The sequence below is a fragment of the Mustela erminea genome, chromosome 3 (genome assembly GCF_009829155.1).
Source record: "Mustela erminea isolate mMusErm1 chromosome 3, mMusErm1.Pri, whole genome shotgun sequence".
NCBI classification, from domain to species: Eukaryota; Metazoa; Chordata; class Mammalia; order Carnivora; family Mustelidae; genus Mustela; species Mustela erminea.
The window spans coordinates 100,163,769-100,187,260 of NC_045616.1; the positions used below are offsets into that span (position 1 = coordinate 100,163,769).

Below are 23,492 nucleotides of genomic sequence, written 5' to 3' on the forward strand. Positions count from 1 at the left end.
GAGCTTTGAGAACATTATGCTGAGTGGAATAAACCAGTCACAGAAGGACAAATGCTGTATGATTGCACTTACATGTGGTATATAGTCAGATTCACAGGGACATAAGGTAGAATGATGGTCACAAGGGGCTGGGGGAGAGGGAAGAAGTTATTTAATGGGGACAGAGTTGCAGTTTTGCGAGAGGAAATGAGTTCTGTGATGAGTGCCCGGCATTATAAATGTGCTGAATACCTCTGAACTCTACACTTGAAAATAGGGAATTATGTGTTATGAGTATTTTAGCCCAACTAAAAAAGTGGAAAGAAAATATATGCTTCCACAAGCTTTAAAAAGGTGAAGAAACCAGGATGAAGGGAAAAGGTATACGAAACAAGGAGAATATAGGCCTGAAGGAAATCCATAAAATATTTAAATATTTGCCTTGGAGTTCTGGTTGCTTGTCAGAGGTGGGTCCTGAGTTGCACTCCGAGCGTCTTGGCAGGCAAAGGGAAGAGAAGAATATGATCTACTGATCCATTAAGTCCAGCATCCATCCACTAAATCACACACACACACACACACACACACACACACACACACACACACACACACAGAGGGGTGCAGGGACGGGGGCAGGGGATGGCGGAGAACCTGCAAATGTCAGGATCTGGGAGCCAAGGCGATCGGAGTTCTGGTAACCGAGAGGTCCTTCCTTCTGTGCGACTCCTAGGAACGGATGCTGCCAAAGGTGGATGGCACTTGACACGACTATCACAAGATGACTGTTGAGGGGGCACATGGCTGGCCCAGTGCGTAGAGCATGTGACTCTTAATCTTGGGGTTGCAAGTTCAAGCCTCCCGTTGGGTGTGTGGATTACTTAAAAATAATAAAATCTGGGACGCCTGGGTGGCTCAGTTGGTTAAGCAGCTGCCTTCGGCTCAGGTCATGATCCCAGCGTCCTGGGATCGAGTCCCACATCGGGCTCCTTGCTCCGCAGGGAGCCTGCTTCTCCCTCTGCCTCTGCCTTCCACTCTGTCTGCCTGTGCTTGCTCTCACTCACTCTCTCTCTCTGACAAATAAATAAATAAAATCTTAAAAAAAAAAAAAAATCTTAACAAGGGGGCACCTGGGTGGCTCGGACACTTGGGCGTCCAACTTGATTTCGGATCAGATCGTGATCTCGGTGTCATGAGACGGAAGCCTGCATGGGGCTCTGAGCTCAGTGCCTAGTCTGCTGGAAATTCTCTCCCTCTACCCCTCCCCACACCCTCGGGCTCACTCTCTCTATCTCTTTCAAATAAGTAAGTAAAATCTTTAAAAAACAAAACAAAACAAGGTGGTCGTCTAGAGATTTGGCTCAGCGGCCAGAAAGCCAGGTTCAGTTGTGGTGGAGCAAGTTCCATCACCTCCATAAGCCTCAGCTCCGCTGCCTGTAAATCGTGGATAACATAGGAGACCCATCTCAGAAGGGGGTGGGGAGGGTGAAATGAAGTCCTACATTTAAAGTCCCGAGCACGATCGTGGGATTGAGCCTCATGTCAGTCTCTGTGCTCAGTGCAGAATCTGCTGGAGATTCTCTCCCTCTCCCTCTGCCCCTCCCCACACTCATGCTCTAAACAGATAGATAGATAGATGATAGATAGATAGATAGATAGATAGATAGATAGATAGATAAAATCTTTTAAAAAATAAAGTCCTGAGCACAGTATCCAACACAGGGTAAAATGTCAATGTTTCTGTTGTGATGTGGTGGGCTTTCTGGTAACCTAACTATTAAGAAGGCCAGGCAGCTCCCTGCAGGGCTCCAGGCTCCAGACCTGCCCCAGACCAAGGGAATCAAGGCTCCAGGTAGGGAAGGCCCCAAACCCAAGGCCCTGGTCTCTCTTCCTGCTGTAACACCAGGGGCCAACAGCTCTGAGTCATTGCTCCTGCCCCAAGAGGGCATATCCTGGGCTGCCAGACCTTTGGACAGCATCTAGATGGGCCAGGTGAGGCCTATTCGTGCCCTGCCCATCTCAAGCAGCACCTGTCTGCCTGCCACAGTGTGGACTGAGAAGCTCACTGAGCTCCAGTCTGTGAAAATCCTGTCTGTGAAAATCTGAGTAGGAGTCCAGGGTCAGTTTTAGGGAAAGGCAGGCTGCCAGTCAAGGAGTGGGGCTAAGAGGCCAGGATGTGGATTCAGATGACTTGGGTCCTAACCCTGCCACCCACTTACCAGCTGGGGGCCTTGACTATCTCCCTGAACCTCAGTGTCCTCATCTGTAAAATGAGTGTAATGGCAGAACCCAACACAAAGGTTTATTTTAAGGGTTAATCAGGTAGGTGCAGTTCTCTTGAGCTTACCCACTCTCATATCAGGAGAGTGTACTTTTTGGTTTCATAGACCTTCCCACTTGTGTTACTCGTCCCCTATTTGGGGGAAAAAAAAAAAAAAACCCTCAGGGAATACAGGGAAGCACTTAACACAATAGCAAGAGATAGAGATGTGCACATGGTATAGTGATTCAGACACACACCAGGGCTCTGTCCTAGTCACTGTTCTAGGTGTGTGGGTTCTTTTTTTAAATTTTGTTCAGAAAAGCTTCCCATTGCCTGTCTTTGTTGGCAACCTACTGTGTGCACCCACTATGTGCCTGGAAATTGATCGAGTTGAAATCAAGTCCTCACTTGCCTCCAGCTAGCTGGATGACATTGGGCAAGTCACTCCTCTCAGACCTTCCCCTTGTTCATCTGCATCATGGAGACACCATACACCTCCCCTTCCCACCCCCCACCCCTGCCACATGGTATAAGCTCAGGAGTTGAGCTGGAGAGCCTGAACTGGGAGTGTCCATTTGCTGTGGCTGTGTCCAAATCCTCCTCAACTTCCCAGTCATCCCTCTACGCTGCACACAGCTTTGCAGAGTACAAGATTTCTTCCTTCCTCCATTCTACAGCCCAAGAACAGCCCCTGGGTGTCAGAAACTCACAGCCTCCAACCCTAGAGAGAATTTAGGACCCAAGAAACCAGCTCCTCCCCAACCCCAGACCCCTGAGCCCCTTTCCCAGACACACATTCCCTCTAAAGTACCCTTTCCAAGTGGCTGCTTTGTCATGCTTGCATGCCTCCAGTGATGGGGAGCTCACCTGCTTACATGGCCTCCACTCCAAGACTCCAACCATACATGTCTCACTGAGTTGAGAGCTTCCCTGACCACTTCCATCAGGTCCACCTTCTGAGAGTACCAGATCCTGCTTCCTGTCTCTGCTATGAGGCAGCTCTTCCAGAGCTTTCCCTATGGAGCTTTCCCAGGCCCCTCCAGCCTCTCCCCACTAACAACAGAGGCAGGCGTAGCGGCCATGCAGACCTAGGTTCACATTCCAGCTCTGTCCCTTTTCTGGCTGTGTGTCCTAAGGAAAGCCACTCTCCTTCTCTGAGCTTATTTAGCTTCTGCATCAGGAAAATAAGGGAAACGAATCATGTGGCTATTTCCTTTCAGAAGTTTCACTAACCTCAATTAGTGGAGTTCTGAGATGGAACATAACGCCTCTGAGCCCTCTAGGAATGTGACTTGATGCCTCATGGTCCTGCCGGGTCTCCTCACCACTTCGGTGTTCTTTCAACAGACAGGGATTGAACACTTGCTTTATGCCAGACACTGTGCTTGGTTGAAGGGGACCAGGTATTCCTGCCCCGCAGAGGGATAATCTGAATGAGAGCAGAGTAGGCCAGGCCAAGAGGAAAAAAGGGAAGCCCAGGCACACAGAATAGGGTGTACAAAATCCCATTCCAGAAAGAGCCTGACCCTTGAGGGGAGCTGAAAGACCAAGACTGGAGCACAGAGGCCATTTGTTCAGAAGACTGGGTTTCAAAAACGATTGTACATTTATACAGAGGAATACTATTCAGTGACTTAGAAACATCTCTGTGTCCACGGCAGTATTATTCACAGTAGCTGAGATCTTGGGAAAAACCTAAGTGTCCATCAACAGATGAATGGATAGAGAAGATGTGGGATATATACACAGTGAAATAGTATTCAGCCATTAAGGGGCGCCTGGGTGGCTCAGTGGGTTAAACCTCTGCCTTAGGCTCAGGTCATGATCCCAAGGTCCTGGGATCGAGCCCCTCATCAAGCTCTCTGCTCAGCGGGGAGCCTGCTTCCTCCTCTCTCTCTGCCTACCTCTCTGCCTACTTGTGATCTGCCTGCCAAACAAATAAATAAATAAAATCTTTAAAAAAAAAAAAAAGGGGGAAGGAAATCCTGCCATTTGTGACAGCATGGATGGGCCTGGATGGCATCATGCTAAGTCAAACAAGCCAGACAGACAAATATTGCATCATGTCATTAATATGTGGAATCATTTTTTTAACTTTTAATTTTTTATTTTTTAAAAGATTTTATTTATTTATTTATTTGACAGACAGAGATCACAAGTAGGCAGAGAGGCAGGCAGAGAGAGAGGAGGAAGGAGGCTCCCCGCTGAGCAGAGAGCTTGATTCAGGGCTCCATCCCAGGACCTTGGGATCATGACCTGAGCCTAAGGCAGAGGTTTAACCCACTGAGCCACCCAGGCGCCCTAACTTTTAATTTTTTTAAAGCTTTTATTTATTTATTTGAGAGAGAGAGAGAGAGCACGAGCAGGAGGTGCAGACGGAGAGGGAGAGAGAGAGACAGACTCTCAAGCCAACTATGCACGTAGCAGAGCCTGATGCAGAACTCGATCCCAGGACCCTAAGTTCATGACCTAAGCCGAAACCAAGAGTCGGATCTTAACCCACTATGCCACCCTGGTGCCCCTATACGTGGAATCTTAAAACAAAACAAAACAAAACTGAATATGTAGAAACAGATTGTAGAATGTGGTTGCCAGGTGCCAAGGGCTAGGGCATCAGGGAAATTGGGTGATGTTGGTCAAAGTGTACAAACTTTCAGTTGTAAGATGAGTAAGTTCCAGGGATTTAATGTACAACATGGTGACTACAATTAACAATACTGTATCTTATTTTTGAAAGCTGCTATAAGAGTAGAGCTTTAATGTTCTCATCTTAACAACAACAAAATGGTAATTATATGAGGTAATGGATGCATCAACCAATGTTATTGTGGTAACATTTTGCAGTATATACATGTATCAAATCATCAAATTGTACACCTTGAACTTACACAATGTCCTATGTCAGATATATTTCAATAAAGCTGGAGGAGTGATGGGAAGTATCAGACTACTCATACACACAATAGATAGGATCTCAAAAACATGAGGACCACTGAAAGGAGGCAGTATCTACAGAGCCAGCCATTCCATTGATCTGAAGTTCTAAACCCATGTAACTAATCTATAGTGACAGGAACCAGAGGAATAGTTATGTCTGGAGGGAAATGACTTGAAGTAGGTAAGAGGGACCTTCTGGGGTGATGAAAATGTTCTCAATCTTGACTGGAGTTTTAGTTATACGGAGGCATACATTTATGAAAAGTTCACTAAGCTATACACATAAGGGCTTGTGCATTTTAGTGTTTATCTGTAAAATATATTCTAAATTACACCTTACTGTAGATGGAGTTCTGATGAGGGAAAGGGGAAGGAAGAAACAGGTTTGTTAAAGGATGAACCGGAGTAAGGCAGAAAGCAGTCTCCAGGTGTCAGGAGTGAGTAGAAATCTTGGAGTCTGCCACTTCCTAGCAACATTTCTTCACCTCACTAATGCCTCGGTTTTCAAATCTATAGAACAGGGATAATAATAATTTTCTCTCTCCGAGTTGTTAGACTTTAAGGAATAACGAAGTTAATTCATGTTAAGCACTTAGAACATTGCTTTACACGTGATAGAAACTCAACAAATGGAAGCTTTAAAAAATAAGACGGCCTCCAAGCATCTGTCAGAGGAGCCCATCTCCGGATCGTGGGGCAGCCTCTACCAGGCGAGGCCTGCAGGGACTACAACGGGATCGACCTGGCGGGCGCGGGGCAGGCTGGGAGTTGTAGTTGTAGTCCTCGCCCGGCTAAACCGCCCACGGACGCGGGGCCACCAGGATCAAGGATCCGCTCTGGGAGTGGGGAATGTCCGGCCAGAGGAGGGGGCGGTCAGCTCTGCTCCGGGGTGTCTCTAGCGATGGGCATATCCGTCCTATTGTCACTGGAGTCTCCTAACCTCTCGAAAAGGGGATCGGCGCTCGCAGTTCGAAGACGAGAAAACAGGCTTAGAGAAGGGACCAAAGCTGGGAACATCTACGGACGGCAGTCTTTACTCTGTATTACTGACCCTACCCCCCCAATCCGAAGCCGGGGAGGGGGACAAACTCTCCGGGCAGCAAAGGTTCTTTGAACGGGCATGGAGTCGCGTTATGTTCTGCATTTCACAGACAAGACAGAGTCACTCGCTCGCCCAACATCACGCGGGTAGTAAGTGAGCCGCTGGGATGCCAGGCCCTAATGCTTCGCCCTTGCACGCCCTCTGCCGCCGCACTCTGAGGGGCGTGGCCTAGAGGCGCCCCGCCTCCTCCACCCTCCGCTCTTGTGCACTTGGTGCGGTCCAGGTAGTTCCACACGCGCACAAGATTGGGGGTGAAGCTGCGCAGCCGCCGTAGGCCGCGCGCCCGGGTGGTGAGGTCTGCGGACGGTTCCACTGCACGGGAACAGAGGGGGGGCCGCGGCAGGCGGCGCTCAGGCCGCAGCGGGACCCGGACCCCGGGCTGCAGCGGGAGCGACTCGCCGGCCGCCCGGTTGGGGTGGAGCCCAGCCGCGGTCCCAGGTAACGCCTGGCTGGGACCCTGCGCCATGCGCCTCAGGCTCGAGGCCAGCGAGGACGGAGCGATAGGGGGCGGTCGCGGGCTGACAGAGTAGCTCAGGGACTTCCAGCGAGGCCTCTGCCTGCGTCTGCAGTGCTGAGCTCCGTGTCCCGGGACCGGGAGCCGGAGGTGCTCCGCTCACCAGGGCGTCCGCCCGCCCGCTAGGTCCTAGTGCCCCCGTTTGGGGACAGCCCCCCACGAACTACGAGTCCCAGAGTGCCCTGCGCCCCGCACGTGACCCGACCGGCACCCACCCCCACCCCCACCCCGCGCGGGTTCCGGCTCGCGCAGGGGCCCGGTTGTCAGGGAACAGGAACTAAAGTGGCGCCGCAGTCCTCCGGCTTCGTAACGTCCTTCCAAACATTTTACCAGCGCTCCTTGTGCCAGCCGCTGGGGAGCCAGAGCTTCCCGAGCCTTGCCCTGGAGCCTCTGCGGGTCCGAGGAACAGGCCACCACACCCCAGCGCCGTCGATACAGCTTTCAGAATGGCAGAATGCGGGGGCGGGTGCGGGGGCGGCGGTCCAGAGAGGGTGTGTGTCTTATGCAAGGTCACACAGCTTCCGTTGCCTAAGGATCTCTAGACTCGAACTTCAGGGGCTGTCGGGGGTCAGGGCGGTGGTGTGAACAGGACGGGGTAGGAAGCCTGGCCCTCAAGAGAGAAACTTACATGGAGAGAAAGTGGGGAATCCAGTTGAACTCATTTCCTTGGGTCTGCCAGGTGCCGCACTCCTGCAGGCCCCCGGTTTTCATCTCTGGATGATGTGATAGTACTTGCTCCCACCTCTGCAGACCCCGGGAGTTACAGCGGCCAGAGCTGCAGCGGGGAGGGAGTCAGAAAGGGGAACCCCTTCCAACACGGTGCCCACAAAACTCACACACTCAGGTGCAGACCCAGACTCAGAAAGTTGGGCAGGTCGGTCAAAGATGCACACACAGTGGGAGAAACTGTTGACCCACTGAGGTAGGTACTGTCCCCTCCGTTTTACCCCTGGCCAAACTGAGCTGTAAAAAGGTGGTGACTTCCTCAAAATGACATAGCTAATAAGGGGCAGAGCCAGGCTCCAAGCTCAGACAGGCTGACCAGAGGCTCTGTATTTAACCATCAGTGTGTGCCTGTCCTCAGTAGCCTGTAGGAGATGAATAATAGTGGTGCACACTAAGTGCTCAGTAAATATTATGTGTCACTAGTGTTATTGTCTTGATTTTACAGATAAGACTAAGGTAGAGAAAAGCCAAATAACTGACCCAACTTAGAACTAAAAGTACCCCTGACCTGAGCCCCAGGCCCGTGAACACCTTAATGGACGCCCTGCCCTACCCCCATATGCACAAACAGCCACTTCTTTTTAGGGGAGCCAAAGCTTGGAGCTCAGATGTGAAGGTGGTGTGTTCAGGCGTGTCCTGAGCAGAGAGGACTTGGCAGGGAGGCCATCAACCCCCAATGTGGGATGTATGAGGCTCTGGGCTCAGGTCCGCAATGCTCAGTGGTAGCTAGGAGGTCTTTGTCCCAGGCTGGCTCTACCAGGCTGTGCTGTGTGACCCTGGGTGATCCCTTAATCTCTGCTCCACAGGCTACTGGGCCCTTCATCTGTAGAAGTTGAGGAGTCTTAGAAGAAAGGAGTGGGGTGCTTTCTGACCCTGAGGGAAAAATGGAGGCAGCGAGCTGTCCAAGTTCTTAGGAAGGGCAGGGCCCCAGCAGGAATCCATGACCACCCCCCTTTCTGCCAAAGTGGAATCCCTCCCATCTGAAGAGGAGGCTTGTGGGTGGAAGCTGGAATGTAACATCCAGGGCTTTGCCCTGGAGGGACTGGGATTTGAATCCTCTGCTGCTCATGCACAAGTCCTTGAGCCTCCATGGTCTATTTTTGCCTTGGTGTATCTGTGCTTTTTATTATTGAGCAACCCTTGGGGACTCTCTTTTGACATTTGTATTGCATGAACCAAACTTAATGTGAGATTAGAATGTGATCCCAGGTTTGCCCCTTGATGGCTAAGTCATCCCCCTCCTCACCCATTTCTTCATCTGCAAAATCCTGGCGCCTAACTCTTTGGTCATCGGGAGGACCAGTGAGATGATCAGGATGGGACTTCCTTAGATTGTGCAGGAAACCCTAGAACCCGAATTTCTCCACAGAACCTCACTGCACGTGCTTGCATAAGAATCAGCCGTCCCCTCCTGTGGCCTCTGGAACCCACTGGGCCACACTTCCGGGATCTGAGGCAAGGAGAGGCACTTCCTGAACCACTTTCCTCATATGTGAGATGAAAACAGAACCTGTCTTCAAGTGGTAGGGGTGGAGTAGGGTGGATGCGAGTGGGGCACACAGTACATGTGCAGGCCGTATCACCACGTTGGGGTTCCCAAGCAGACCTGTAGGTGAACCTGAGGGGATTTCACCGGAAAGCCCAGACTTCTGGCTTCTCTGGGAATCTGGTAAAATTGAGCCTCCTGCCCACTTGCTCCAGGGTGATTCTGCATGTGCCCAGGAAGGTTTTTCAGATCAGGAGGAGAAGTGTTACTGGCCTCTGGCCCTGGGGGCAGCCTGGGGGTCTGTGGGTGCTTGCTTAGGGCCTCCCAGGGGAGTAAGCCAGAAGGTCATGCGTGAGAAAGGACAGAGCAGGGTTTTCCCAGCCCTGTAGCATCAGAGGTGAGAGTCAAACTCCAAGCCCCTTCCTTAAGCATCTGCTGCCCAGTGTGAGCCAGCACCTGCTGAGGTGGGGGAGCAGGCCCATGGAGACGGTTTTTCTGCCATCCTGGTGCAGTGTGGTAACAGCTGTGCTGTGCATTAAGGAAGCCAGGGCAGCTGACTGCAGAAAACAGGTCAGGGAGGCCTCGCAGAGGCAGTCTTGGAACTGAACCCCAAAGGCTGAGCAGGGTTCTGCTGGAGTTACAAGGTGGTGGGGAGGTTTTAATTAGAGTTGTACAGTCAGAGGTTTGGTGGCTTCAAAGTACCTGGCTTGATTGTGGCTGAAGAATTGCGTTCTGAGGGTGCAGGAGTGGTAAGGTAGTCTCTCTCCGGCAAGTCACTCTTGGGCAAGTCACTTCTTTCCTTGAGCCTCATATCCTCACCCATAAACTGAGCCCTTCTGGTGAAGGCTAGATGATAGTGCACTTAAAGATGATGAATTCCCTTAGGCCAGCTGGGGGTTATGGAGTGAGACATGAAGTGAAGTGACCGTGACAGGGCTACGTGCAAATCAGATGATATGAAGTGAAGACTGGGGTACGTCTAGCCCTGAGTTCAGAGATGGGGGAGGTTCAGTACATGCTGGAGACCCCAGAGCTTCCTATAAGAGGTGAGATGAGAACAGAGCCCTGAAGGACAGAGAGGAGAAATAGATTGGTAGCAAGGAGGAGAGAGGGCATCTGAGGGAGGCAGTCCAGCTAAGCACAGGCAGGAAGATAGCAGGCAGGGAAGGCCAGTAGGTGCTCCATCGTGGCTGTGGGAGAACTGGGGAGAGGTGAGCCTGAAAGGCTAGGGGAAGCTGGTTAAGGACAGCACCAGGGGCAGACAGTAGGGAGCCATTGCAGGTTCTGTCCCTACACAGGCAAGCAGGGGGTGGTCTTAACAATGTGGCATCTTCCAATGAGGGGAGGATTTTCTAGTTGCTTTTACATAATGGGGAGAAATAAAAGGTCAGAAGGGACATAGGAGAAGGGAGAGTTGATGAAAAGGAGTTGCTTAGAGAAAGGCATCCCCTCTACACCCCCATTCATTCTCATGCACACATAATTAAAAGCATGGTTAGAGTTGGGCAGGTAACATCGACAGTACTGCATCATGAACTTACTCTCCCGTGCTTAGATATCTGCAACGTGCCCCTGGGAACCATCTTCAGTCATTGCATTACTGGCCGCACATCCACTGTGCAAGTATAGATTGTGGCTGGTCTAAACAAAACTTGAATAAGTATCTCTGTTCCCCAAACTTCTGGGTTGTTTCCACTGGATAACTTTCCTGAAGGGGGATTTCTGGATTTCTTACTTTAAGGGAACAGAAGTTTTTATGGCTTAGAAGATTTTAAAAAAATACTCTTTCACAGTAATTTTTAAAAATTTAATTTTTTAAAAAAGATTTTATTTGAGAGAGAGAAGGAACAAGCAAGGGACGTGTCACTCAATCCCAGAACCCTGGGATCATGACCTGAGCCAGGAGAGAGTCTTAAACTCCATGCTGAGCACCGAGCCCAACACAGGGCTCAGTCTCACCACCCTGAGATCACTACCTGAGCTGAAACCAAGAATTGGAGGTTTAACCGACTGTGCCACCTAGGCACCCCTGTGTAGTTTTTTTTTTTGTTGTTGTTTTTTAAGAGCAAATGTACATAAGCATATACAATAAAAAGTCTTATCCTCCGGATCCCATACTCTCTTCCAGTTCTCCCTGAGGACAGTTGTTTCCTGTATCTTCCAGAAGTATTCTGTGCAGATATATATCCAGTTTTCAGGAAAATGGATACATTGTAACACCCTGTTCAAGCAAATTGCTTTCCATTTTTATTTTTAAATTTGGGGTTATGAAGTACACCAAAGCAGCATAGAATATGACACCACCCCACCCTCAGTAGCTCTACACACAGGCTTTAATAAATGTTAACATTTTGCATTGGCATCTTGTTTAGTGGGTAGCCCTATGTCAGTGCAGCCCCACGCGGAGCAGTCTGGTTATTGATCATATGCACATGATTCTTTTCAGCCTATGCCCAGCTCTTGGATATTTAGAGCATTACTGATTTTTTTTTCCTTAAATAATCGATGTGGAGGTAATACCCCACTTTGTATAATGTTGCCCCTGTATTAAGGCAGAGGAGAATGAGCTCGGCTGTGGTTTCAGTTCAAATACCTATTTGGCCACCCTTCATAGCTGTGTGAGTTGGAGTGAGTGGGTAACGCCCCCCTTGACCCTCCTGACCCATCTGTAAAATCCTGTAGCAATCCTTCCTTCTCATCGTCGCTGGGAGGAGTGCAGTAGGAAACTGAAGACTTATTTGGGCTTAGTTTTCCAAAACCCTTAAGCAGGGAGCCCTCTATGGAAGAGACCAAGCTCTCCCAGCCACGCGCCGACTGCTACCGGAGCGCCGGACTAGAGCAGCTCACGCTTCAAACTGTTCCCCGCCCCTTTCCCGGGCCACGCCGGGGGCGGGGCGGTTAAGTGTCTCTGTGGCGTCGGCGCACGCAGGACCAATCCCCTTGCCCCGCAGGCGTTAGCTCGTTTGTATGGGTCACCCGCTATTGGTCCGTTGGGCAACCCAGGTGTCCCAGCTTTTTAAAGCTGCCGCGTAGTATAAACAAGGAGATGCAGGGCGGCCAGGCCATGATGTCATCGCGGCGCGGTAGCTCTTGGGGCTGACGTCATCTCCGGGGAGGTTGCCGACCCAAGGCTGTTAGAGCCTTCCTAACCCAGTTGGGCTGGTTTAAGAGGCCCCTCCTGCCTCGTCGAAGGTCAGTCCCATTGCACTTCAGTATCCCAGGAAGCGCCCCGTCCCCGAAGAGAAGACCATGACACAGTAAGTCCGGGCTGCGGCTCTTCTAGGGGGACCCATTTCTCCGGCAGGGAAACTGAGCCTCAGAGGCGCGAGTGGTTCACGAGTTTGCATAGCAAGTTCGAGTTGCAGCTGGTTGGCCTTGCCCACCCCGGGGTCTCCCATCTTTAGCTCAGGCCATGTGGCCCCGCCCCCTGCTTGTGATGAGGGCGGTCACTTTAAGTGCGAAGGTGGGGGCAAGGAGGAGGTTTTAAGAAAATCTGCCTTTCAAGATGGCGTCCCATTAATCACGTGCCGAGTCGCGGCGAGCGATTGGCTCTCATAGCCCCCGCGGGGCGGAGCTCTTGGCTGGGCTGCCGCGGGCAGCAGCCGGCTACTGTTTGCCGGAACCTCCCGGCGCGCCCCCGCGAGCCCCCCTCCCGCCCGGCGCGCGACCCCGCCGCTTCGAATGTTGTGAATCAAATGTGGGGTTTGTTACATTCCGCTGCCGCCGCGGACAGTTCTTAAAGGGCCAGCCGCCTGCAGCTGCGCAAACCCGGCTGCGTCCTGCGCCGCCTCCCGCTCCCGGAGGGCCTGGGCTGAGAGGCAGACCGCGCGTGGGCCTCGCGAGGCAGACGCCGGCGGACCGACAACAAAGAGAGAGCCCCGGAAGGAGCTGGACTGCCCCCGGACCGGGGGGGTGGGGAGGGGAGCACATTGTTCCGCAGGGCGGGGGCTCTTAAAGGGTCCAGGCAGCCCCCCTCCCCTCTGTCCAGCTTGGCCGTCCTAGATCGGGAACAAAGGAGCCAACGTGTGGCCTGGCGGCCCAAGGTGAGTAGGGGCCAGAGCCCCAACTCCCTATTTCCGCATCCCTGGAACTCCTGTCCCTCTCCCCTGGGATTGGGGGCTGTGATCTAGCTGGCTCCGCAGGGGTTAATCACGGGCGGTCCAGAGGGGATAAGGAGAGACCTCTAGAATCAAGGAGGATCACCCCCCCCAGCCCCCAAGGCCGGGTCGAGCCTCCCTTCTCTGGAGGCTGAGTGCTGCGGAGGCTGAGTGCTGCGGTTGGAAAGGAAGGAGCCGCCCCCTCCCCCTGCCGCCGCCACTTCCTTTGTTGTTGCTTTTGTCTCACGCCGAGCACATGGTCCGGGAACCTCGGCTCTTAAAGTCACAGCGCTCTGGCCCCAACGCCGCAGTCCGGCCTCCCGCCCCCCATGTCCTTGCGAGCGCGGCACAAATGAGTGAGGGGGGACGTTGGGGGTCTCCTCGCCGGGCGGGTGTCTGTACCTTGGCCCCCCATCCCCGGGGAGGGGTGGCTGAGGAAGCTCCCCGGAGCCCCTGCGCCTGGCCCGCGTTGAGGAGGGGCAGGTCCTTCAGGAACACTGGTTTCCTCCCCCGCTAATGTGACCACCTGGTTTCTTGCGTCTTCTTTTGGCTTTATTTAGGCGTTCTAGGAAGGAGAGATTTCCACCCCCATTTCACAGCTGTGACAACTGAGGCTTACAGAAGCAGAGAGATTTCCTTGACCAAGGTCACCTAGGGAACTTGGGCTATCCAAGGACTCCTAGCTCTGAGGCTGATGGTCCTACTCTCAGCTACCTCCAGGCAGCACACGTTCGGAGAGCTCTGCTTGCCTACCAGGCAGTAGTGGCTTAGCCTGCCCCTGGCGGGGAAGGGGGCTTCTCATTCTGCTTAAATCTACTCCGGCTCTCAGGCAGACATCCCCAGGGCAAATGAATTGGCAGGGGTTTCCTAGACTTGGACTGGAATAGCTGCATGGGGCACTGGAAGTAGGGAATTGGCTGCCTCCTGGGGAAAGAGGTGGCTGCAAAGTGTGGTGCCTGCTTCAGGCAAGATTGGGTTTAGGGATGGGACCCTGCAGACCCATTTATCCACACCTCATTGAAAGTGCAGCACCAAGGACTATGAAAAGACAGAAATTGGGGGTGGTCACCTGGACACCCTTGCAGTTTGACCTTGAGCAAGTTGTTTCCTCCAACTCTGGGTCTCAACTTGCTTCATTCACCACAATAGTTAGTAGTGAGTGCCTAAAACAGAAAACTCTTGATCCCCTTTAGGTACTGAAATTAGTTGGGATTAGGTGGGTTTGGGGGCTACTGATGCTAATGAGAGTGTCAGGGGTTGGGGGGATCTGGGCCTTGGTGGCCAGCAAGGCAGAACTAGTTCTGTGTCTCTCTGGCTTTGTGGGCTAGAACAAGTTACTTCCTTTCTCTGGGTCTCAGTTTCCTCAACTGTGAAGTGGGTGTGTCCCTTCCGCACAACCTCTGTTCTTAGTAGGACTTCCAAGAACCAGGGGTCCTTCCCTTGCCAGCTGGGATTTCCCCTAGGGAGGCATATTTCCCAGTATCTCTTGCAGAGCTTGAAGTGGCACCTGATTTCTTTTTGTGAGGGTGAGAGTGGAGGTTAACCTCTCTTAATTTCTAATAGTGATCACTCACACATGCGCTTTAGAAATCACCTTTCCTTTGCGCAGTCCTTGCCAGTCCACTTGCAGGTGGTTATCTGGCTGTTCCATCTTACAGGTGAAGAAGCTGAGGCTGAGAGGGGAAGTGATGTGCCCAATCCTCAGCCAGGACTGTGGCCAGAGTTGGGGTATCGTGTAGAAGAATGCAAGGGTTGACACTTAAAACTTTGGCACAATCATCTACAGCGGGAGGCCCTTTGGTCTGCTGGTTTGGTTTCTCAGCTCCTTGCCACTTCCCTTTCCTGAGGAATGGGTGTTTTTGAAGGGGCTGACCAGAGCAGATTCCCATGTGCCTGAGCGCCTATGCCATCCACATCCCACAGACTTCAGCAAGGCAACCTGGAGCCGTTGAAGATGCTGCCTGGGCCATATCCCAGTGTACTCCAGCTCTGGCTGACAGACTCTGGACCTCACCTCACTGAGCCTCAGTGTCCTTACATCTGAGGGTTGCTATGAGGACTCAGGATGGCATGTGAGAAGTGTCATAGTCATTACTGTTACTATTCTTTATCAGCAGGACTGTCGGCTCCCAGGATCTCCGAGGTCAGTTAGAGCAGAGGTGCCCAAACCTGGCTGTGCCATAGAAACTGCTGGGGAATTTGGTAAAATATCTCAATGTCTTTGTTTCCCAACCCTCCAAAGATTCTGATCCAGAAGGTCTGGAGTGGCCTAGGAGTCTCTCATTTCAGATATTTAGCGGTATACTAGGAGTCTCTCTTGGCCTTTTTGCTAGGCTGGATTGTCAGCAAGAATCAGGAAGACTGTGGGTGTACACATGTGTGAAGGATGTACACTCGGCTCACCCCAGGGGTTACAGACCTAGTCACCTACGGTGGGCATGTAGAGAATGGACTTTCGGTGGTCTGGAGAGAAAGCTCCCACTCCAGTGAGAGGAACCAAGCAGAAATGAAGGCCTAGTGGGACCAGATTTTCTGCTTTTTTTTTCTCTCAGGAAGGAACAGATTTTTATGTAATCTCCCAATTTTTAATCATAGGCACCAATTTCCCTCCTGCCAGACTGTGTGATGGGCTCTCGAGTGTATTTACCACATCATTGCTGGACACAGGCCGGTCACTGGGCTCTGCCCTCCCTTCTGCCAAGTGCCAGAACCCAGGTTAAGCAGGAGAAATGTGAATTCCAGCTCTTACACGCCTGGCTGTGGCCATGGCCAGGTGCTATCCTAGCAAGTGAAGAGCTTCCCCTGGACGCTGGCTATGAGAGTTAGGGCCCCGGTTTGTAAAGCCGAGCACAGAGGAGGTGTTCTTGCCACTGCTGGCAGGAGGGAATGAGGTATTGAGGGTATGATGCACTGGCTCCCCAGCTGTGTCAGCAGGGAGGGAACACTGAAAGCTGGGTGTCGGAGATGCATAGGATTTCTGTCAGATGGAGAAGGGCCGGTTGGAGGAGGCCTCCCCGTGGCAGGAACAGCAAAGGGCTGGTCCTATTTGATGCACCCTTCAGCTTTGCACGGCCTGACAGGTTCCAGAGTTTTCTCCGCCAGGGCCTCATCCCAACCTCTGGAGTTAATAAATAGTCCCCCCAGCTTATCCCACCTGGACCCCCCAACTCCTACCCAAGGGAGGAGACCTGCCCCACCCCATTCCCACTCAACTTCCTCCTTTAGGTTCTCACTTCCCCTTTTTTCTCAGCAAGCCCCACCGCCACTTGGGGGCTGTGTTAGGCCCCCAGAGCAAGGGCCTGGCTGTATGCCAGACGCACCCACCCACCAGTGGCCACTTGATCACCTCCTGCAGAGCGCTTGGGCTGGACCCCTTCTTGCTAGCATCAGGGTGCCGTGAGAGGCTTGTGGCCAGCTCACCTCCCAGCTTTGACACTTGGCCAAGTCTCTTTCAATCTCATTGACCCTCAGTTTTCTAGTCTGTGAACTGGACCTTGAAGAGTAGATGAAGTCACATGTGGGTAGGCACTGTGGCAACTGGTTATGGAAAGAGAGAAAGCTGATTTTGAATTGAGAACCCCTGAGGGCAGGAACTGGGTCAGAACCTCTTACCTGGCAATAGTGGAAAGAGAAGGCCTGATTGGAGCCCCCCTAGAGCCAACACAATGGAATGGAGGAAGCTGGAGTGCCCTCCCAAGGACCCCCTGCTTCCTGGAGGTTGAAGTTATGGACCACCACACCAGAACAGGGAGCCCTGGGGACTCCAGCTTGAGGGAACCTTAGTGGAGCCACCTGGCCTGGAAGCATGCTGGCCAGCCCTCTTAACTCACCACAACCCTGAAGGGGAACTTGATTCCATTTCATAGAGTAGGAAACTGAAACCTGGGCTCCCTGTCCCTGATCTGTCATCCTGGATCCCCAGTGCCCATGAAGGCGGCCAGACCCAGAGTGCACACTGCGCAGTGGAGTACAGTGGCGTGGTGGACATAGTAGCCCTTAGAATCAGACTGCTGAGGTTTGATTCTGTCTCCACAATCCCTAATGGGGCAAGTGACTGGACTTCTGTGTGCCTGAGGTTGTTTATCTGTTTGCTTCCTAGGGTTGTGAGCCCTGGCCCAGCCCCTCCACCCCTCTGCCACCCCTGATGCGACCATGGGCTCTGGCAGTGACTAGGTGGCCACCCTCTGCCCCTGTGGGTCAGCGGCGATTCTCTGTAGGACCCAGCACTACCCCGGGCCAGCTCCGGGGAAGGTAGGAAGGAACCTCCTAGTCCTACAGAGCTTAGAACCCCTGGTACCAGCGCTTTCAGCTTGGGTTGGGGCATAGGGGCCAGGGGTGGCAGGGCACAGGGCCCTGAGTGGTCTTCCTTCCCTAGTGGGTAGTGACCTTGGCTTCTCTCCATGCTCTCTGAATGAGTGGCTCCCCTCAGTCCTACTGGGGCCTCCTCTCTGTGGTGCAGCCCCAGCCGCGAGGGCCCCCTGGCCAGCCTGCCTGCCCAGGATGAGCGCTTACCCTCCCAGCAGCCTCCACCCCGACCACCACACCTCCCTGTAGAGGAGCACCGAGCCTCGGCTCCTGCCGGCAGGAGCCCCCGAATGCTGCACCCAGCCTCCCAACAGAGCCCGTTCATGGTTGATCTCCACGAGCAGGTAGGCAGAATACCCATCACCTCCGTTTCCCCACCCTGCTGGCCCCTCCCCACCAGCCTCTGGCAAGCCTGTCTGAGGACCAGAGGTAGCAGAACCCTGATTTCCCCTTGCTTTACTCATTGCATGTTCAGTGAGGCGTTATTAGCCCTGTTTTACAGGTTGGTAAATTAAGGCCCAGAGAAGGGAAGGGCCTTCCTTAGGAATACACAGTGGGTGAGTGGTAGAGTTGGAAGCCCCTCCCAGGTTCCCAGAGGGTTCTCTCTGCCCTCTAGGGCTTGGGACAAGGAGTACCGGCAGGTGGGTACCTAGGTAGGCCCCAGCTAGAGAAGGGAAGGGAGGTGGCCCAGTAGGGCTTTCTCATTTGAGGGCAGCAGCATGGCTATTTCTTCCTTACACTTCCCGGGTTTCTCTCTGCCCACAGGTGCACCAGGGACCTGTCCCTCTGTCCTACACAGTCACGACAGTGACGACCCAAGGCTTTCCCTTGCCTACAAGCCAACACATCCCTGGCTGCAGTGCCCAGCAGCTCCCAGCATGCTCCGTGATGTTCAGCGGGCAGCACTACCCCCTCTGCTGCCTCCCACCCCCGGTGAGTGAGTGCCTCCACCTCCTGCTCCATCCCCACTTCAGAGCCTCAGACAAGGCCAGCAGCAGAAGCAAACTGAGCTTATGACACCCATCCACACTATCAGAGCGCCTGCCTAGCTCCAGGCTTCCACCCTGCCCAGAAAGGCACGTGTACATTCGCAGATAGTGAGGGAGCACCTCAGGGTTCAGGGACCTTCCCAACCCAGTGCCTACCTTGTGGTTTGGAATTGTAACTGTGGGCCTTAAAAGAGTGTAGTGTCCTGCCTGGGTGGCCTCTGGAAGGGGTAGGAGGGGCCAGAAGGCTTCAGTGAGGTCACCTCTCAATGGGTAGAATGGCCCCTGGCCCTTGGCCCAGGCATAGGCGCAACCCAGAGCCTAGAACATTCTGCAGCCCCCTACCCCCTCCCTCTCTTGGCAGCTGATCCAGGCGTGTACCATGCAGCAGCTCCCCGTGCCCTATCAGGCCTACCCTCACCTCATCTCCAGTGACCACTACATCCTGCATCCCCCACCGCCAGCCCCACACCCCCAGCCTGCCCACATGGCACCTCTTGGGCAGTTTGTATCGCTGCAGGCCCAGCACCCGCGGATGGTGAGTCTGGACAATGGGTTTGATGCTCTAGGGGATGGCATGGGGGCCATGGCTTCCCTTGTTAGTGAGTCTGGCTGCCCACCGCCCCCACCACCCCCCCTTCTTCTTCCAGCCTCTGCAGCGGCTTGACAACGATGTGGACCTGCGGGGGGACCAGCACCCCTTGGGGAGCTTCACCTACTCCACCTCTGCCCCAGGCCCAGCCCTGTCCCCATCTGTGCCCCTGCACTACCTGCCCCACGATCCACTGCACCAGGAGCTGTCCTTCGGTGTGGTAAGTACCGTCCCCAGCCAGACTCTAGAGTGATCAGGAGACAGGTCCACTGGGCTGATCTGCACCTGGCACCCCTCTCGTAGCCATATTCCCACGTGATGCCACGGAGACTGAGCACTCAGAGATACCGCCTGCAACAGCCGCTGCCCCCACCACCCCCACCGCCACCCCCGCCACCGTATTACCCCAGCTTCCTGCCCTACTTCCTGTAAGTACCAGTACATCTGCCCCAGAGCCATGGTGCTGTGGTCTCCTGGGGCCTCCAGTTGTTGGACCCAAACAAAGCCCCATGGGGTGCCTGGGGCCTCTGAAGCCATCTGGCATCTCCACCAAACCATATATACATTCTCAACACTCACCAACTGGGTTCCTGGCCCTCCTACAATGTCCTGGGACAAACACTGGAGTCCCTGGTGTGAACGGTGCAGAGCTCTGGGCTTTGTTTCACAGAGGGAGTCGGGAGCAGCTCTGCACCCCCTACACCTACTGACCTTGACCCTGGGCCCCCCACACCTGTCTCCCCCTCCCCTAGCTCGATGCTGCCAATGTCACCAACAGCAATGGGGCCCACCATCAGCCTGGATCTCGATGTGGATGACGTGGAGATGGAGAACTATGAGGTCCCGTGGAACACTGTCCTGGGAGGTGGGAGCCTGGGGGACCTCCAGCCCTGAGTATTAATGACCTTCCCTTCCCGCCCGGATACAGGCCCTCTTGAACCTGGCAGAGCGGCTAGGAGATGCCAAGCCCCGAGGCCTCACCAAAGCGGACATCGAGCAGCTCCCATCGTACCGCTTTAACCCAGACAGCCATCAGTCAGAGCAGACACTGTGAGTGCTGTGCCCCCATCTCCTGCCCCTCTGTGAGCACAGGGAGACTACAAGGGGACCCCTTTCTCCAGGGGGTTTTGTACTATGTGATGAGCCTCCCCCTGCCATCAGTGACGCTCTGTGCCCCCTCCCAGGTGTGTTGTCTGCTTCAGTGACTTCGAGGCACGGCAGCTGCTGCGAGTCCTCCCCTGCAACCATGAGTTCCACACCAAGTGTGTTGACAAGTGGTTAAAGGTAATGCAACCCAGGCCAGATGCCAGATGTTCATTATGTGGTAAGGGAGGGGGGTGGACGTTGGAGGGTTTCCCTTGTCATCATCTAGAAGTTCAGGCTCTTTTCAGGGACCAGATCCCAGAGGTAGAATAGACCCAGCTGGGGTGGGGGACAGGCAAGAGTGGAGCCTGATGTGTGGCTGCTCCCCCAGGCTAACCGGACGTGTCCCATTTGCCGGGCCGATGCCTCCGAGGTGCCCAGGGAGGCTGAGTGAGGCTCACAGCCGCCCAGGATAACCCTGCCCGAAGCTCTGGAAGCTTGGGTTGGGGGACCTGGGGAGGACGGGGAGGGAGTGGCCCAGGCCTGCCCCGTCACTCCCGCCTGCATCTCCAGAGCTGGTGCCAGGTCAGCCCCAAGAGAAGTCCCTGCAATAAGCCCCTGCATTTGCCAAGCTCCAAAGACTCCTGCCCCAATCTGCCTGCCAGTCTGCCCACCACGGAGCTGCCTGAGTTTCCTTCACTCAGTCTCCCTCCTGTTTGCCCTCAAGTCTGTCTCCTTTTCCTGCCAGCCCTGGGAGCCAGGAGTCCATCCCCTCACCCCCGACCCCGAGTGCAGCTGGGGGAGATCCTCAGCCCCAGAATGGGCATAGGGGGCTCCATCCTGGGTTGCCTGGTCTCTTGCACTGAAATGGTATGCTGCGTGCGGACAGAGGGTAGCAAGCATGAGGCCATTTCCTGAGCCCCAGGCCTGGGTCCTCCTGCCTTCACCCCAGACTCAGGCAGCCAGCCCTACCCAGGCTGCTGTGAGGGTTGGCTCCCTCAAGGACCCTCACCCCAGTCACAACATTCCAGCCCACCCCCAGGCTGGAGGGTATCAGGGCCAGCCTCCTGAGCAGATGGGAGACAGGCCCTGAGCTGGGGTGGCCTGTGACCTGAGAGGGCCTGGGCCATGCAGGGGAGACGTGACCTCCTGTGTTCCTGGCGGCCACCCCTTCCTGGCAGTGACGGCAGCCAGACACACGCCCAATCTCCCCTTTCTGTTGTTTTGCATGAACGTGAGGAGCAGCAGTTTTTGTTTATTCATTTGGCCCAAAATCGCGTGTAGGATTTGGGGGGTGTGGATTTTTAAATAATTTGTTTCCTTTTGGTTTAATGGGGGATATAGGGACCAACCAGGACCAAGCGCCCAGGGGCCGGGAATGGTCTGGTGGTGCCGCCTGGTCTGCATGCATGTGTGCGGCTGGGGCTGGGCTGGGCGGCTGGCAGTCAGGGCTGGGGTTGGGGGGTGGTCTGTGCTCAGCTGATAACTGCCATGCACTGTACTGCACATGTCCCCAGAGCCTACCGGGACCGTACGCTTTTCAGGGCATTTCTCCCTCCAGCCAGGGCCTGTCTCCCACCTGACGGGGCAAGTCTCCTCCAAGGAAGTCCCAGGAGGACAGGGACCAGGGAGGGCGTGGACCCCACCTCCAGGGGCCCCCTCCCAGCCTGAGCCCTGCCCTCCAAGGTCTGGAGGAGGTCCCCGGTAGGGTCTGGCTGAGCTCCCATCTTCTCTTTCCCTAGTCCCATTCCTTTCCTGTCCTACCCCCAGCTGGGGTTGCTGCCCCGAACGAACCGCGTGTGGGGCCGGCACATCCTAGCAGGCAGCCCCTGGCGCCTGCTGCCTCAGGGATGCTCCAACCACCCTCGTTCTCCCTGCAGCGGCCCTGGCTCCCTGCCTCCCCTCAGCCTGCCATGGGGCCCCATCAGCCTGGCCCCACCCCCATGGAGAACCCAAAGTCTTACTGTATATAACTCCAGGTGATGTTTCTATATTTATAGCAGTGTTGAAACCCCATGTGTTTTACAGAGAACCACCCTCTCCAAACCCCCCCTCCCTTTCCCACCCCGACAAAAGGTTTTCCAGATCCTCAAGGTTCCTGGGGCGGGCGGAAACAGGCTCACGGGTTGTGTGTTGGCTGCAGCAGTCATTCCGATGAGCAGCTCTGGGGGGGAACACAACATTTAAAAAAAAAATCATTAAAAAAAAGATTTATAAAACAATTATTTAGGATGTTTGTGATTTGCCGACCTTGCTATAGATGCCATGTTACCAATGATTTCCTGTGGTGGGGGCTTGTCATTGTTTACTCTTTTATTTACCAACTTCTGGCCTAGGCATGACAGTGGGCACCATCCCCCAGCCCTGGCTGGGCCCAGCACCTGTGTTCTGTGTTAGAAAGGTGTTTTATGTATATGTGTGTGTGTGTATACACACACACACACACACACACACACACACATATATATATATATAAAATTACATATATATATATAAAAATACATGTAATTTGGGGGGCCCTGTTCCTTGCACATTTTACAGTTACCTCATTTTTCCCATGTATGTATTTGAGAAAATGCTAATATATAGAGAAAAAAAAATGGTTCTTAAAGCTTAAATGTGTGGTTTTTTCCATTCCATTGGATTCACATTGGTTTGTAGCATTTAACATAACTAGTATGTTGTATTATATATATGTGTATACTGATTGAAATTTTTAACAGATTTGTACTTTTTTTAAAATGAAAGTTGCTAGTTCTGCTTGACCAAGTAGTGCAATCATTATTTTTTTTAATATTGTTGCTGATTTCAGAGGGATATTCACTAATAAATGTATGATGTATATCAAGTATTGCCCAAGCTGCCTTTGGCTACCTGTGTTCTTTCTGTGGGAAGTAGGGGTAATGTCAGTCTGAGAGTGGGTAGGGGATAGGGATGAGGTGGGCAGAAAAGACTGTTCTCTGCTGTGGCACCTTGGGGGTACCTCCTGATCAAGAGGGTCTGCCAAGCCAGGTTAGTGATGACATTCTGGGCCATCTGCTTCACACTCAAATTAGGCAGGATTCTGTTGGCAAGTGGCAGGATTCCATGAAACAGGTTTTAGGCAACCGTCACTTTTTGGTCTCTCATTTCAATTCTGGAGGTAGGTTCTGCCTCAGGCGTGACTGGATTGGGCTCGGGCATGTTATAAACCAAGGTCTGTCTCCTTCATTTTACAATTTTGTTTTGAAGGAGCTGCTTCTGTGTGGTGGTTCTTGGCAGCTCTAGTTCAGTTTCTTCTAGTTTAGCATCATTCATGGGAAAACCATTTTTTCCCCGGAATTCTAATGATATTTCTGGGATGGAGTCTTGTTAGACCTGGTTTGGATTGTGGGTGCATCCCTGAGCCATTCATTACCATATCAGGGAGCTACACCAGCATGATC

General features: G+C 53.4%; 1 protein-coding gene across 11 annotated transcripts; it reads left to right on the forward strand.

The window, feature by feature from the left end:
- The first annotated feature begins 6,626 nt into the window (after nucleotides 1-6,626).
- Nucleotides 6,627-22,926, forward strand: RNF44 (ring finger protein 44). Of its 11 annotated transcripts, none has more exons than XM_032336951.1 (12): nucleotides 6,627-6,716; nucleotides 15,216-15,303; nucleotides 17,201-17,352; nucleotides 17,531-17,750; nucleotides 18,172-18,339; nucleotides 18,757-18,930; nucleotides 19,043-19,204; nucleotides 19,288-19,412; nucleotides 19,737-19,824; nucleotides 19,913-20,034; nucleotides 20,169-20,268; nucleotides 20,459-20,521. In XM_032336951.1, the coding sequence occupies exons 3-12, from the start codon at nucleotides 17,246-17,248 to the stop codon at nucleotides 20,519-20,521; spliced, it is 1,329 nt and encodes a 442-aa protein (XP_032192842.1). In that variant the 5' UTR covers nucleotides 6,627-6,716; nucleotides 15,216-15,303; nucleotides 17,201-17,245. The 11 variants fall into 11 exon arrangements, with proteins under 11 accessions (XP_032192842.1, XP_032192845.1, XP_032192844.1 ...); XM_032336950.1 differs by lacking the exon at nucleotides 6,627-6,716 and adding an exon at nucleotides 11,903-12,261; XM_032336952.1 differs by lacking the exon at nucleotides 6,627-6,716 and adding an exon at nucleotides 11,903-12,261 and having other exon boundaries at nucleotides 15,219-15,303.
- Nucleotides 22,927-23,492: the final 566 nt, after the last annotated feature.